Source organism: Vulpes lagopus, chromosome 3, assembly GCF_018345385.1.
Source record: "Vulpes lagopus strain Blue_001 chromosome 3, ASM1834538v1, whole genome shotgun sequence".
Lineage (NCBI taxonomy): Eukaryota > Metazoa > Chordata > Mammalia > Carnivora > Canidae > Vulpes > Vulpes lagopus.
Genome location: NC_054826.1, coordinates 29228632 through 29245238, shown reverse-complemented (window position 1 = coordinate 29245238; position 16607 = coordinate 29228632). Strand labels below are relative to the sequence as shown.

At 42.3% G+C, this 16607-nt stretch overlaps 1 protein-coding gene across 2 annotated transcripts in view; it reads left to right on the top strand.

Annotated features, from left to right (window-relative positions):
* Window positions 1-16607, top strand: part of PDE6A (phosphodiesterase 6A) — a 73933-nt gene that overhangs the window by 36245 nt on the left and 21081 nt on the right. For both annotated transcript variants that reach the window (XM_041749549.1, XM_041749548.1), the window contains exons 7-13: window positions 5292-5358; window positions 8321-8368; window positions 11072-11221; window positions 11773-11916; window positions 13972-14037; window positions 14253-14399; window positions 15386-15493. In XM_041749549.1, the coding sequence (XP_041605483.1) occupies window positions 5292-5358; window positions 8321-8368; window positions 11072-11221; window positions 11773-11916; window positions 13972-14037; window positions 14253-14399; window positions 15386-15493 (730 nt within the window). The remainder of the gene's footprint in view (window positions 1-5291; window positions 5359-8320; window positions 8369-11071; window positions 11222-11772; window positions 11917-13971; window positions 14038-14252; window positions 14400-15385; window positions 15494-16607) is intronic.

Genomic DNA, 16607 nt, shown 5'->3' with positions numbered 1-16607 from the left:
CCTATTTTAGATTCTTTGTTATGGTGGCACCCTGTCACTGATAGTAATTTTTGTATCAGCCAAAGCAGGCCAGGCTATATTATGGCAACAAACCCTTAAGACCTTAGTGGTATAGGCAGCCCGGGTGGCTCAGCAGTTTAGGGCTGCCTTCAGCCCAGGGCGTGATCCTGGAGACCTGGGATTGAGTCCCACATCAGGCTCCCTGCATAGAGCCTGCTTCTCCCTCTGCCTGTGTCTCTGCCTCTCTCTCTCTCTCTCTCTCTCTCTCTCTCTCTGTGTCTCTCATGAATAAATAAATAAAATCTTTAAAAAAAGAAAAAAGACCTTAGTGGTATGAACAGTAGAAATTTATCTATCCTCCCTCTCCATGTTAATTGCGGGTTGGGGGTGTGGCTGGAGTATCTTGTATGGACTGTAGGCAGGTAGGGATCACAGCTGATAGAGCAACCACCGTTTTGAACCTTTCGAGGTTAACTAACTTGCCAAAGGGAAGCAAGAACACAACAAAACACACACTGGCTCTTAAACATCCCTCTGGAGGTGGTGCTCTTCACTTCCTCTCACGTTTCATTGACCAGAGTTAGTATAGGGCTGCACCTAACCTCAAGTAGATAGAGAATGCAACCATCTCACAGGCCAAGAGTGAGAGCCAGAATATTCACAACTATCCTAAATGACTGCTAAAGTATATGCCATCTGAACTCAGAGAGGGGAAAACAGAACAGTAAATAAATGGTTAACCAAACCAAAAGAAGACAAAATAGGTTTAGAGAGAACATAGAACAGATGAAAAAAAAAAAGTACACATTAAGGTGGTATTTAAACCAAAATATATCAATAATTACTTTAAATGTCAATCAACTAAATGTTCCAGTTAAATGATAAAGATTGCCAGACTGGAAAAGAAAGAAGTCTTTCACATTTCATTGATTTTAAGATGCATACTCTTCTACTTTTTGACATTTCTGGAATAGAATCAATGACACTATATAATTTCTGTCAGCCAGATGGCAGTCATGATGTAGGTGTTGCTGCCTGTCTATGCGTGAACTTGGCAATGACAGTTTGTATTGCTAGGACTTCAGTTGAGTTATGTGCACTGTTGTTTATACTCATGTTTAATTTAGTTACCATATAAAGTAACTTAAAGAGGGGTGCCTGGGTGGCACAGTCAGTTAAGGGTCCAACTCTTGGTTTCAGCTCAGGTCGTGATCTCAGGATCATGAGATTGAGCCCCACATGGGGCTTTGTGCTCAGCTCAGAATCTATTTAAAACTCTCTCTCTCTTTCTGCCCCTCCCCTCTGTGCTTTCTCTCTCTCTCTCTAAAGTAAAAAAATAAGTCTTCTTTTAAAAAAAAATAACTTGAAATTATATTCTATAATGTAGCACTGAAACAAAAAGTTGCTTTGAAAAGCACAAAAAGATAGGAAAAGGTGTGAAATATAACAATCTGTTTCTAAACTCTAAAAGAGTTCTGTTGATATTAATAAAGTAATAATACAAGTTCAAAAAAACATTGTGTTACTGATTAACTGCAGCATTCTATCTTTCTAGTTGCATGTATGAAATGGTCTGTCAAGGAACAGTTGGCTTTCTAGGTATAAAGAAATATTGTACATCCTGTTTATTAGAAACCCATCTAAAAGAAAAGAATATAGAAAGGTTAACAATAAAAGAATGAAACAAATATATACTATACAAATGCTAATAGAAAAATTAATATAACTATGTTAATATCAGATAAATTAGACAATATGACAAAGAGAACAAGTAGAGATGTAGTCACTTCTTAATGATAAATGGGTTAATTCACCTGGCTATTACAGGAAGATATTATAATTCTAAATTTGTATACACTTATTAACATGGCCTCAAAAAAAGAAAAAGCAAAAGCTGATAGCAATATAAGAAGATAAAAGCAGATCCATATTTGCTAATTGGTAGGAGGGACAGACTAAAACAGAATATAGGATATTTTAATAACACAAACTTAATCTAATCGGTATGGAGAGAACATCACACCACATCCTCCAAGCTAGAGGACACTCGGTCTTTTCAAGCATATATGTGACACTTTAACAAGAACTGGTGATAAAATGGGCCGTATATTTATATATTTCAAAAGATTGAAATAATACATGGAATGTCTCTTGGTCACAATGAAAGTATTCTGGAAACCAATAAAAAAAAACTAATTAGAGTAATCTTCATATGCAAACATGAAGCTAGAAAATGCCTTTAAAAAAAGATGTATTATTTATTCATGAGAGACACAGAGAAAGAGGCAGAGACATAGGCAGAGAAAGAAGCAGGCTCTATGCAAAGAGCCCGATGTGGGACTCCATCTCAGAACTCCGGGATCATGAGCTGAGCTGAAGGCAGACGATCAACCGCTGAGCCACTCAGGGGTCCCAAACATATGCTTCTGAAAGAAAAAAAGGAGTCACTTCCCAAAAAACTCATAGGTAAAAGAATAAATCAGTGGAAATTAATAATATTCTGAAGTGAAAAATAACAAAAATATACTACATATCAAAACCTATGTGATGCAGTAAAATCATGCTTAAGGTGAGATTTACAGCCTCAAACATAGATATTGGAAAAGATTAAAACCTGAAAAAGAATGAATGATGTACCCACCTGTATCTGTCAAGGTGCCAACAGATGGTAGGCGTCACGTTCAAACTAGGATAATTTGAGGAGGGTTTATATACAAAGGGAAAATTACAAAGGTGTGGGTGGATGAAGGGAGAAAACCACAAGAGAAGGTACTAGTAGTGATGCTGTTATAACCACTTCTGGACCCAAAGAGAGATTTCTAAAACCTGAAGAAAGAAGGGGTCATGCAGAACAGGCCACCTTGAGAGAAGCATTGCCTTTTAGTCAGGGAACAGAGTGAGCCCAAAGCGACCTTGCCAGGGGGTACCCAGGGAAATAAATAACCTCACCTCGCTGTTCTGTCTTCCTCTAGTCTTTGGCCAGGTCCCCCCACTGGGCCAAACCCAACTAGAACCTAGAAGGCCAAAAGTTCTGTTGATGTAGTCCCTCCTGGCACAGGAAGGAACAGGTTTGAGAGTGGATCTGGAGGGGCAGACAGATGCTATCTACAACATCATCTTAAGAAATCAACAACAAACTAGCAGAAAAATAAACCCAAAGGAAAGGATAAAGACAAGCCCAGAAATTAATAACATAGAAAGATACAAATGATGGACAAATGCCAAAAGTTGGTTCCTTGAACAGATTAACACAATTGACAAATTTCTGACAAGGCTGAGCAAGAAAAATAGAAAATCAAATGAGTTATATCAGAAATGAAAATGGGGGTAACTTCAATGGCACAAACAGTAAAAAGATAAGAGGATATTTTGTGAAAAATAATTTAAATCTAGATGAGCTAGGCAAATCCCTGGAAAAATAAAACTTACTAAACACAAATCGAGAAGAAATAGAAAACTGTAATAGTCTTACAGCAATAAAATAAATCAAAACCTTCCCACAAGGATTGTAGGCTCAGATGTCTCCAGGGGTGAGTTCTAGGAAATATTCAAGGAAGAAATAATGCAATTCTCATGCAAATTATCCAAGAGGACAGAAAAAGAAGTGCTTGGTATAAACTTGGTAACAAAATCCAACAAGGGTTGTATAAAAAAGGAATATTCCGATCACTTGAACATTGATGCAAATATTCTAAATAAATTTTAGCAAATTAGGAATGAATAAATCACAGGGATAAAAGGTACAGCATAGGGAATACAGTTAAGGGTATCGTAATAGTATTGTATGGTGACAGATGGTAGCAACTCTTGTGGTGAGCATAGGATAATGTATGGGGTTGTCAAATCACTATGCTGTACACCTGAAAGTTGTGTGTCAACTGTACTTCAATTAAAAATTCATTAAATAAAAATTCATTAATTTTTTAAATTTTAGCAAGTAATAACTAAAAAGGATTATATGTGGTGACTCAGTTGGGTTTATTCCAATAATGCAGGGCTGGTTTAACCTAAGAAACATCAGTCAGAAAAAAAAAAAAAAGAAAAAGAAACATCAGTCAGTACAGTTTGCTACATTTAGAGAAACATGACATACTTGTCTCCATAGAGAATTTTCTTAACTTTCTAAAAAGAATGTCTGTAAATAACTAAGTATCAGCAGAGACATGGAGCAAAAGAAAACTCAAATATACTATTGTATACTCTAGAGTAGGCTCTACTATACTAGAAACAACCACTTCTGAAAATAGTTTGGTTTTACCTAGTAATGTTGAAAATATGTACATCTTAGAAGATGTACATCTCAATATTTCTACTCCTGAGTACGTATCACATAGAACGGAGAGCAGATATACCAGACTGTGCGTAACATCATTGGTTATATTAGCCTTAAACTGGGGGAGAATGCCATCAATAATTGAATGGATATGTTGTGCTATAGTTTTACAAGGAAAAACTGTAAGTCAGTAAAACAAATGAATGACAGCAGCATGAAAAAGAGACCAAATGAAATCACATACACTGTATGATTCCACCCAAATGAAATGGAAAAACAGACAAAATTAAACTAGAGGGTACTGGAAAGGATACTTAAGTAGTAAAACAAGACCATAACTTATCATCATGTCAGAACAGTGGTTACCTTTGGAGTTAGGGAGAGGACTGCGACTGGCAGGGACAGGTCAGGAGTCTCCAAGGTGCTGACAAGGCTGTTCTCAACCTGGGTGTAGTTTAATAGATGTTCACTTTCGAACAATTCATGAAGATCTTGATGCATTTTTTCACATTTATATCTTTTCTCACAGCAAACAAGTATAATCTTACCGTAAATGAAAGATAATAATACCAAAAAAGGTTATATTGTTGTGGGAGGTAAATAGATATGTAAAGCACCCAGCTTAGTGCTCGGTACATGGTAGGAGTTCACCACAGATGAGTTTCCTCACTCTCTCTATAGAATTAAGCTACCTTGCTCTGTGTATTATTGGAGGGAAACGATGGTGCCTGTTTTTGCCCAACAGTCAAAACAATCTGCTGAATGAATGTTGTACCTTTTCTTGGGTAATCGAACTCAGTGTGCTGCCATAAAATATTGTATTCACTGTTGTCTTTTTTCCATGTCTAAATTTGAGACAGTAAGCTGCTTAAACAAGATTTGGGGCTTATTAAGGCCCCGTGGATGTAAGCAGGAGCTGAGAGCCACAAGAGAGTAGAGGGGGGCAAAGACCCAGATTCAAGATTTTAGTCCAACTGTCCCTACAGCAAAAGTGACCAGTTGTCTTTGGCCTTTACAGGAATCCACCTCCTGATCATTGGGCTTTAGTAAGTGGTCTGCCCACTTATGTTGCCCAGAATGGCCTGGTAAGTAATACAACTTTGAAGCTTGAATCCAGTGGAAGAGTGAAAGGATTTCAAATCGAGAGAATGGGAAACACGATGGGAAGCATAGGTCTCTAAAAACTTGATTCTCTCTCATTTCTCAACTTGCTTGACCCTTGGTCCAAGGACATGAACAGAGAATTGACATTTGAGGAAATCTGAAATACACAGAGATGTTAATCCTTAGATGGGAAGGTGCTTAGTTTCACTGACAACTAAAGATACCTACTCATATGTTGGGGACAAAAGCATGGCAGACTGGTCTTCCAGGCTCATCACAGACCAAGTCCCAGCCTCTCATTCTAGAGACCTAGTTGCCACTCTCTAGCCCTCATCCCTGCCACATTTCCAACTATACCACCTACAGCAGAGTTTAAATGCCCTACCTCCCACCATGCCCCACTCACTCAGGGTAAAAAATGGAGTAAACAAGACCCTAGAGAGAAGGGTCTTGTCTGTTAGCTGCATATCACCCCCATATTTGAGTCTGATTACCCTTTTATCCTTTTTCAGGCACACACTACTCAATCCTGCTCACGTAACAAGTTTATTTATTGAACATTTTCTATGTACCAAGCACTGTAATTGGCTCTGGGGATAGAAAGATAGATGCATCAGATACGGTTTCTGTTCTGAAGTTCATGATCACATGGGGAGATGTTTTAAACAGATTCTTATACTCCAATGTGCTAAGGACATAATAGAGATATACACAGTATATTCTAGGAACACAGAGTAGGAGGCATCTAAACCAGGCTTCACTTCCTAGAGTGTTTGTTTGAGTTTTAAAATAAATAGGCACTAGGCAGGTGGGAACAGGAAAGGGGATCTCAGGTAGAGGTGACAATATGCACAAACACAGGCCTGGAGGTTTGAACGGCATGATATGTGCAGTCCAGTGTTGTTGGAATATTAGGTTTGAGACAGGAAGATGTCAAGAGATGAGGCTTGAGGGGGAGGGGAGTGCCAGATAGCAGTGGCCTTGGATGCCAGGTCATGGGGGTGGGACTTTATTCTACAGGCAGTGAGTTTTTAAGCAAGAGATTGGCATAGCCAATTTTCATTTTAAAAAGATAACTGAGAGATCTGAAGGGATTAAGAGGCAGGGCAAAAAGTACATCCTTACAAGCAAGAGAAGATGAGCATCTCATCAAAGGCATAGGCAGTGACTAGTACTATCCATGGTCAACAGCCATTGAGTACCTATGAGGCATGCAGTAAATACATTTGCTCATTTGACACTCACACAACTCTGACAGAGACAAGATGGAGTGAGGGAGATTGGGGATCAAATTTAATATCAGGAGGGTAAAACTGGCAGGACTTTGTGATTTTGAGCAGAGAGAGAGGGAGAGAAGAGTCAGAGCCAGTTTCAGGCTTCTGGTTGGATTAGTAGTGCTGACATCAGATTTGGATGTGAGATGAGGAGGTCAGTTTCAGACAAGGTGACACTGAGACATTTTTTCAGCAGCAAATGTCCAGTAGGCAGCCAAAGAGAAGACTCTGAAGTTGTGGAAAGAGAGGAGGGACAGAGATGGGGTTTTGGAAGACATCAGGACAGATGTTACTTGAAACTATGTGTGTGGATGAAGTCACCAGGGAAGGTGAGAGGGACCTGGGGTGGGATACTGTTGGATGTCAGCATTTAAAGATTGGATGGAGAAAATGGAGTGTGTGAGAAAGGAACAGAAGGAGGGTTCAGAGGTCTTTGGAGTCCCAGGAGGGAGTAGTGTCACGGAAACCAAGGAAATAGGTAGTAAAAATGATCTAGCGAGATAAGAACTGAAAACACTATTGAGTTTGGCAATTAGATCATCAGTGGCCCCAATGAAAGCAGATTTGGTGGTAAGGTGGAGGTAGAAAACTGTGTGTGGTCTGGGAGGCATGGATGGGTAATGAGGAGGAAGAGAATCACAAAAGAAAAAAAGAGGAGAAAGCCTGGACGGTTCCTATGGGACCATGTTTGGTTCAAGGGAGGATTTCATTTTCAAGGATGAGAGACACTCTCTCTAGCAAGCTCACGGCTGAGGGGAAAGAGCCCTTGGAGAGGTCGGAGATCAGGAGGGAATAGTGGCAACTAATGGAATTGGTCTAAACAGAGGCCAGAGAGATGGTGCAAGGGGTAAGCAGTTTTGAAACAGGAGCAAAAACAGCTGGCCCCCTGAGACCACAGTAGGGTCAGGGCCAATGGGACAGGCAGGTTACTTCAAGCCCAGATGGTGCCTTTTTGAGAGCTAGAAAAAAGTACCCCTTCTCAGCGGGCGAAAAGAGAAAGACTAGGTGCATGGCCTTGCAAGTCAAGAGCAGGCTGGATTTCAACTCCCAGTCAGCCCTTCAGTGAAACGCTTTTGTGCAGTACACATGCTATGCAACTGTATACCATGACCCCATGCAGGGCTCTGGAGGGATCAGGTTAAGTCCCATATGTATGGTAGGGTAAATTGGTTCAATGTTTAGAAGAGGAATCTGGCAATATAAAACCAAAGCTACAATTTTTTTTCTCATCCTACTTTGGTGTTTATACCCCAAGAAAAAACTCCTTCCTTACAAACAAGCAATACCAAACCTAAATGTAATTGCCTTAAAGATGCTTAAAGTAGCCTTACTTACACTAATAATACCACAATTGGATACAACTCAAATATTCAACAAGAAAGACATCAAAAATGAGATACTATAATACAGCTATTAAAAATGACAAATTGTCGCCTTAATTTTTTCAAAGCTTGGAGCCAAGCAAATGGCAAGAAACACTGTTTATAAGGTAGCTTTTCTGTCCAGCAGCCTCAGTTAATCATTGAAAACCATCTCGAGCATGTCTACCTGATGAAAGAATGTGAACGCCTTGGGCAAGGACGTAGCATTTCTGAGATAGCACGCAGGGCTTACTGGGTATGCTATAGAATCTAATCATGGCTCTATTATTCCTCTTCACGGCTTTCAGATTTGCAACATCATGAATGCACCTGCGGAGGACTTTTTTGCATTCCAGGTAAGTCATAATTTGTTTGTTCTCTTAGTCATCTGATGTTTTTCCCCCCAAAGAGGGTTAGAATACATTAAAACCCATCTATTTATTGGGAAGCAGTTTCAACAAACTGAAAACATGGATGGAAAAAAGTCACGTGCCTATGGAAGTGGGGAGGGAGTTACTTTGGTAAATTCCAAGGTCCTATTTGGTTTTAATGTTCACACACTTTGCTTTCTGGACTCAGGACCTTTAGCTATGCTGTTCCCCCACCCCCAAACCATCACATCCTGCCCAAATACTCTCTGCCCTTCAATATAACCTCAATTGCTATGAAACTTTGATGAAGCTTTATTGTTTCCTCTGGCTAAAATAATTTCTGTCTCCTTGGGAATTTTATGGAATATTGTTTAACACTCCATTTGATTTTGTCCATCTTTTTAACAAATATTTATGGAGGGCATCTTCTGGGCCAGGAATTGACACAGTGCTACATTGGCTGCAATGGTGGACCAGACAGACATCATCTCTGTCTCTAGGGGGCTCATGATTGTATGGGGAGAAAGCCCTGGAGTGCTGGTCAGAGAACGACAGAGGGAGAGAAGAGGAATCTCTCTGGGGACTTAACTTAATGTGGAAGAAATCAAGGAATGTATCCCTGAGAAATTATATTTGGGCAGCAAAAGAAAGGAGAGAAGATTGTAGGAAAGAGAGAGTTTGTTGGTAGGACCTAGATTAGACCAATGACTCGGAGTGAGAGACATAGTGGAGAGTGTCAGGAGGGGATTCCAGAGAAGTAAACCAAGGCCAGATGACACATGGCCTAGAGGGCCTTGCCAGGGAATTAGTTCCTCCTACTAAGTCTCTTTACTTTATCTTTTATTACCCTTTCTTGCTCTCAGATTAATTCCTCTCAGCAAAATATCAGCTTCTTTTGGTCAACGGTTGGGCCTTATCTTTGTTAACATTTTCAGCTCCAGGTGCCCTATCAATATTTGTTGAATTTAGCATGCTAGATGGAAGAAAAATAAATCATTATTAGTAATCAGGAAATAATTAAGAAGAAAATAAAAATGACTCCTAGAAAAGTTAGTGAGTTACTTTTTCACCCCTTGAAGAACGTGATGAGAGAGTTGAGTGAGAATATCCTTCCAAAGTTTAAGCTGTAGGTCTTGTGTTGGGATTTTGATCCTAGCAAGGTGACAAGCCCAAATCGTTGCTGAGAGCTGCTAACCGGATTATCACCATACAGAACCTGGTCTCTAGCCAATTAATTCAGTTTACCCACATTAAGATAGCAAATCTGATCTCGTTTTTAGATTCTAGTCTTCTTCCTCCAACTCATCCTCTACCAAGTAGCCTGCATAATTTTTCAAAACTCATGCTGCATCAAGTAACTTTTCTGCTTAAAAATCTTTAATGCTTTCTCGTTTCACTTTCGATACAACCTGTTTCCTTATCATGGCCTTCAGAAGGAAGGAATTCCCTGAAGGTTAGGTAGAGAGTTGGGGGGAAGGCAGACCTGGAACTCCTGTTCCCTGACCAATAGCCCTTTGCTCTTTAGACTGTAATCTGTATCCTACTAGAGTCACTTTCCCACCAGCTGCTGACTTCCAGTTTTCCCGAAACCATCATCATCATCTCACCACCTTAAAAATCTTAGAACTTTTGAATTGGAAGACTCTCCGAATACAGGAAGGCTTCCTTGATTTCCTTCCCTCCTCTGGCTCCCCAAGAACCCTAACAAACTCCCCACAGGCAATGTCATTGCTCGCTTACCTTCTAGATTATGAGCAACCTGAGGACAACCTTTGTGCCTTATTTTGCCTGGGTTTTTTCAGTTTCTAGCTTAGTTCTTTGCACATTGAAAAATGTTTAATATTTTACGAGTTCATGGGAAAAGAGTCTAGAAATGGCCTAGTCGGGTCATCTCCATGTTATAAATTATAAAAGTGATAGGCTCAAACAGACAGGAAATGACTCACAAAGGGGCACTTTACCACTGATCGAGAAATTTCACCTCCCTTGTCTCATTTGTTCCATGAGGGACACCTTCTTGCTCCCATCCCCATCTGTGGATGAGACAATTGAGGGCAACAGAAAAAAATAACATGCCAAAAGTAGCACAGGAAGTCATGTCAAGAGACAAACAAACAAACAAGAACTATAATGATGGCTTGCTTAAGCACATCCATAAGTGATTGTGAGAGACACCGTGAATGAGACACTGTGAACAATCAGAAGCAGGTGAAACAGTCCAGATTCCTTTTACCTGTTGCCAGAACAGACAGGTGAAAAACAAAGCAGGGAGCCGGTTATAAAGCCAAAGGTTTTGTTGACATAGCTACAATTGGATTTCATAGCCTTGTTTACCACCTACCCACAGAAGCCCTAGTTATTTTGCAGGTCTCATTTTGTAAATATTACATGGAAAACATAGGCACTTTTTAAAGAGACCTAAATAGCTGGTGTGGCAGAAAGTCTGAAAGCTTTGTGCACAGAGGCCCGTGAACTATATGCTATTTAAACTCATCGGAACCCCTCTGGACTGTGATTATCTTTACTTTCCTCTGTTGTTGCTCATGTTGTTGATAACGAGTACATGGAATTATTTTCCCCTTGTCCTTCCCTGACTGCTATTTCTAGGGCCAGTTCTATCCAGACTTCTGAATGAAAGGTCCTCCTGAACAATAACAGATTTGTAACCTACTCTGGCTTCTCTTGTAGAAAGAGCCTCTGGATGAGTCTGGATGGATGATTAAGAATGTCCTTTCTATGCCAATTGTGAACAAGAAGGAGGAAATTGTTGGGGTGGCCACGTTTTACAATCGCAAAGATGGAAAACCCTTTGATGAAATGGATGAGACCCTCATGGAGGTATGGTTTGGGAGGAGGCCTTTGCCACTGGGTTGTGAAGTCGGCCTGTTGCAAGTGTGCTGGGGGCATTCACCTGTGGAGGGGAGGGGAGCTCACCTTGTAGACACTACCCTAACTCAGCCTCAATGTCTGCTTTCTTTGCTTGCACTTCTGCACTCCATGTGTTGTCAGAAAAATCCACCTTCCCTTTACAACAAATTTTAATTAATAAACTCTACCTTTTGGCATGTTTAGGATCCTGGCAAAAATGAGCAGAAAGTATAAAGTTCCCATATGCCACCTGTCCGCACATGGACACAACACATTCCCCTTGAGTGGAGTTACTACACATAAGAACGATGCTTTATGTGTGTTGGCACTTTATTTTAAAGTACATTCGCATCCATTGTTTTATGTTCATCCTCACAACATCTCTTGGAAGAGGGCAGCACCTAGCTGATCAAACCTGTCTTATAGCTGAGGAAATGGAATCCTAGAGTCTTGCCCTGAGTCGCAGAGGCATGATAAAGGCTGGATGTTCTGCTTCTGATTATTCTTCTCCTTCCTTTCAGTCTTTGGCTCAGTTCCTGGGCTGGTCCGTCTTAAATCCTGATACTTACGAGTCAATGAACAGACTTGAAAACAGGAAGGATATTTTCCAGGACATGGTAAAATACCACGTGAAGTGTGACAATGAAGAGATCCAGAAAATCCTGGTGGGTAAAATTGTATTGTTTCTGCTCTAGCAGGGACTGCACCCTGGAGATGTGGCCAGAGCAATACTGAAGCTCCATGAGGGCAGAGACAGGTGGACTAGACTTGCATAGGGATGCCCGGGCCCCTCACATCGAACAGATGGATGGATGGATGGACCCACGAGTGCCAGAGAGTCCTACATAATGGCTGATCTGTGTGGCTTGGCGACAGCCATATCTAGCAAGCCACCTCAGTGGGGGCCAAATTTTGGCTTAATATCTCTAGAAACTTCCATTTTTCCACTGTGCTGAGTGAGGGCTGACTTAGGTAGTAGAAATGGAGTCATCCAACCACAGCACCTACTCTGAGAGGAAGCTCTATCTGACAGCCCAGTGGACAATGGTCGGTTTCTCAGAGTCTCCCTCCATGAGGTCAGCTTACTTAGAAACCCAATCAGATCACAGAGGAGTTTGGTGAACAAAGAAGTATGACAGAAGGAATTAGATGTTAGTAAGGAGTCCTCACATAATTTCATCACTTTACAGTTTATAGGGCAATTTCATACTTAGGATATTGTTTGATGCTTGCAACAGTGCACTAGGGTGGGTAGGGTGAGGGTTTCTATTCCCATTGTAGATATGAATAAACTGAGGTCCAGAAAGGGGAAGTAACTTGACCCCTAATCACCCAGCTCATTAAATAGGTCTCACTTAACCTTTATCAGGATAATGTGCAAATTCTCTACCACTTTTATGAATGGGCTGCCTCATGAGGGAGTGAGCACCCTGTCAAGAGAGGTATCCAAGTAGAGGCTGGATGATCATTTGTCAGGAATGCTATAAAGAAGAGTCCTACCTAGGGTAGGTTACTGGATGAGGTACTTTCAAAGATATGTGACAATTAGGGACTCATCATTCCTGGGATTTTGTTCTAAAAGAGACCATAATCTTAACAGTAAATTGAGTTAGCCAAATGGCATTGGTTAAGACACCCAGCTGAGCTCCCCAGACCTTGCTTATAGACCTCACAAGTCGAGACAATACAGGCCAGTATTTTCACAAGTGATTTCTTAAGCTGGGAAGCTATCACAACAATTTTTATCATTTCATCCCAATAACTGATAAATTCAAAGGAGAAATCATCGAGTTTGGATGAATTGACTCACGATTTGCTTGTGTCAGACTGTGATTTCAGCCAAATGAGGGATATGGGGACCTTATGGAAGGATAGCCCCAGTGAACTCCTGAAAAGCGAGTAGACTATACTCTGGGTCAAGAAATCAGAAACAAGTAACTGGGTCCATGTTCCCCCCTCCGCTGGCTCATGCATGGTGCCGGAGGCCCAGGGAAGGAAGAAACTTGCCCCAAGTCACACAGTAAGTAAGAGGAAGAACCAGGACCATGAGCAAGACCTTCTGACTCCTGGTCAGTAATAATAACAATATCAGCAACAACATTATTTAATTCTAGTGCTTACTATGTTATGTGCCAAGCACTGCACTAAGGGCCTTACGTGCTTTATTTCATTTAGCTGTACACATGTTTTTTCTTTCTTTTTTTTTTTTTATTTATGATAGTCACACACAGAGAGAGAGAGAGACAGAGACACAGGCAGAGGGAGAAGCAGGCTCCATGCACCAGGAGCCTGACATGGATTCGATCCCGGGTCTCCAGGATCGCGCCCTGGGCCAAAGGCAAGCGCCAAACCGCTGCGCCACCCAGGGATCCCCAACACATGTTTTTTCAAAATGAATTGGCGTAAATCTAACCTGAATTCACCAGTTAAGTATTTATTATCCCCATTTTACAGATGAGGAAATGGAGGATCGAAGGCATTCAGTAGCACTGAGAATAAGTGGCAGAGCTCGAACTTGGACGCAGGCGCCCACAACCCCAAAGCCCAAGGCTCTGAATTTGCCTGTCAACAAATGGTGAAGGGCAGCCTCTCTGAGCTCGTGGCCCCGCTGCAAGCGCTTAGGAGGAAGGAAGAGAATGGAAGTGGAAAAGTGGAGGTATCTCTAGACCTCAGATAGAGTAACCAATTTTTTTTCTGTCTGCTACCTTGGGCCCTGACAGAAAACCAGAGAGGTGTACGGGAAGGAGCCGTGGGAGTGCGAGGAAGAGGAACTCGCTGAGATCCTGGTGAGCAGGGCAGAAGGGCCCTGGCTCTGGCCCGGAATAGGGCAGGGTGGCCCCGAGCATGTGCGGGGCGGGGGGCTGCCCCTGCAAAATCTGACCCTTGCCACCCTGCTCTGATCCTCCCAGCGGGCCTGGGATGGGGACAGGGCTGGGGGCTGCGGGGAGAGACCCACAAACACTTTGTGCGCTCCGACCACTGGGCTCCCTTCCTTACACAGCAAGGAGAGCTGCCAGATGCAGAGAAATATGAAATCAATAAATTCCACTTCAGCGACTTGCCCCTGACCGAACTGGAGCTGGTGAAATGTGGAATACAGATGTACTATGAGCTCAAAGTGGTGGATAAATTTCACATTCCTCAGGAGGTAAGGTCAAAATAAGCCTCTTCGATTTCCCTTTTTCTTCTTCTTGCTTTTTTTTTTTTTTTTTTTAACTCCATCTGCAAACAGCGCGCCCTCAGCTTTGAGGATACAAAGCATTAGTCATGTTGCACTGATGAGTCATTTATCAGAAAAGAGACACACAGTTCCTCTGAACGGTGGCATTTGGGGTGCACTGGCTTCTCGAGGTGGGTTGTGAGACGCGGAGTTCTGAAGGCTGGGTATATATAGGAACCTATAGTCAAACAAGGGTGGGAAATGTGGGTGACATCAGTTTAAACAGGACGTTTCCTCTGCAGGATTCCTTCAGTGTGCCTGGAGGGACAGGAAGGTAGGGCTGGCTGGGGGGAGTGTTAAGCTCAGAACTTCCCAGACTTGTTTGATTAAAGCAGCAGTTCTCAAAGTGCTAGCTGAGAATGTATCAGAAGCACAAATTTGGGGCGCCTGGGTGGCACAGTCATGATCTCAGGGTCCTGGGATTGAGCCCCACATGGGGGCTCCCTGCTCAGCGGGGATCTGCGAACCTCTCCCTCTGACCCTCCTCCCTGCCTGTGTTCTGTTTCAAATAAAATCTTTTTTCCAGAAAAAGAAAAGAAGCTCAGATTCTCCCTTGTGAGCGCATTCTCCTGGCTCTAATGAATTGGAAATTGTGTGTTTTATCAAACCCGTTGGGTGCTTCTGATGGGCACTCAAGTTTGAGAACCACGGATTTCAAGACCCCCCTTGTTTTCCTCCCCTGTAGCTCTCTGGGGCAGTTAGGAAGCTCCCTTAGTGGGTTGAGTGGAGTGACTCACACCCACCGCGTTTCATAACAAGGCCCATTTTGCTGGTACTTAGCAGTTTGCAAAATACACTCACAGCGTTAGGGTTACCGCAGCTGTTGCTCCCCACCCCTCGGGCCCAGTGGGGCGGCGGGAGGGCCTCCCCAGGACACAAGGCCCCAGGCCTCACTCCCCTGCCTGTGTTCGCAGGCCCTGGTGCGCTTCATGTACTCGCTGAGCAAGGGCTACCGCAGGATCACCTACCACAACTGGCGGCACGGCTTCAACGTGGGGCAGACCATGTTCTCCTTGCTGGTGGTATGGCGGGAGCGCGGGGGGCTGGGGCTCCTGCCACACCACACGGCCTCTGCACCTCCTCCGGGCAGCAGCAGCTTTGAAGAACATGATGCAAGAGGAGTACATGCTTAGCATACATGGATCCCAAGCACAGAGAATTGTATACAATAAAAAGTGATAAAAGGCCACAGGCTACCCCCCACCCCAGTGCAGGTATTTAGATAACCATGGCACAACTCCTTCCAAGTTATCTTCTGGAAGCATCGAGACCTATTTTTACATACGCACACAGAGTTTATTTTGTTTATAACCTATTGAATAATAATATTCTAGAACATGCTTTCTTCGTTTGAAAAACTGTATCAGTCACATTCTTCGTTTCATTTTTTATTGTGGTAAAATACACATCACAGAAGACTTATCATTTTAACCGTCCTTAGGTGTACAGTTCAGTCGATGGTATTAAGGACATTCCCAGTGTTATGCAGCCATCTCTACTATCCTCCCCTGGAACGTTCTCATCTTTCCAAATAGAAACTCTGTCCCCATTAAACAACGATTCCCCACTTCCCTCTCCCCAGCCCTGGGGACCACTCTTCCCTTTTTGTCTCTATGAATTTGACTATCGTAAGGACCTGATATAAGTAGTCTCCTACGGGATTAGCCTTCTGTGTCTGATTTATTTCACTCAATGTGATAGTTTTCAAGGCTTACCCATGGTATCATTTTATGGCCACATAGTATTCGGTATTGTTCGAATACACCATAATTTCTTTACCCAGCCCCCTATTATTATTAGACACAGGGGTTGTTGTTGATCTTTCACTGTTGGGAACACTACCATGATGTCCTTGGGTGGACATACCTATGTGTATTTGTGTCAGTCTTTTCAGCTCCGAGGGTTCAGAGATTCATATTTCTTTAAAAATGTTTCCTATCCAGATGATGATGCAAATCTCTGGCCTTGTCCAGTGCGCCTCATCCTCATTTCTTCCCCCATGTCTGGAATGGTTGGGTGGGATAGGCACTAGGACATCAAGGCAGGAATATTGGCCAGGCCACCACAGAAGACGACAGTGACAGCACTGAGACTTGATTTCTTTGAGTCACAGAGTCAGCATCACCTCTTCAGAGC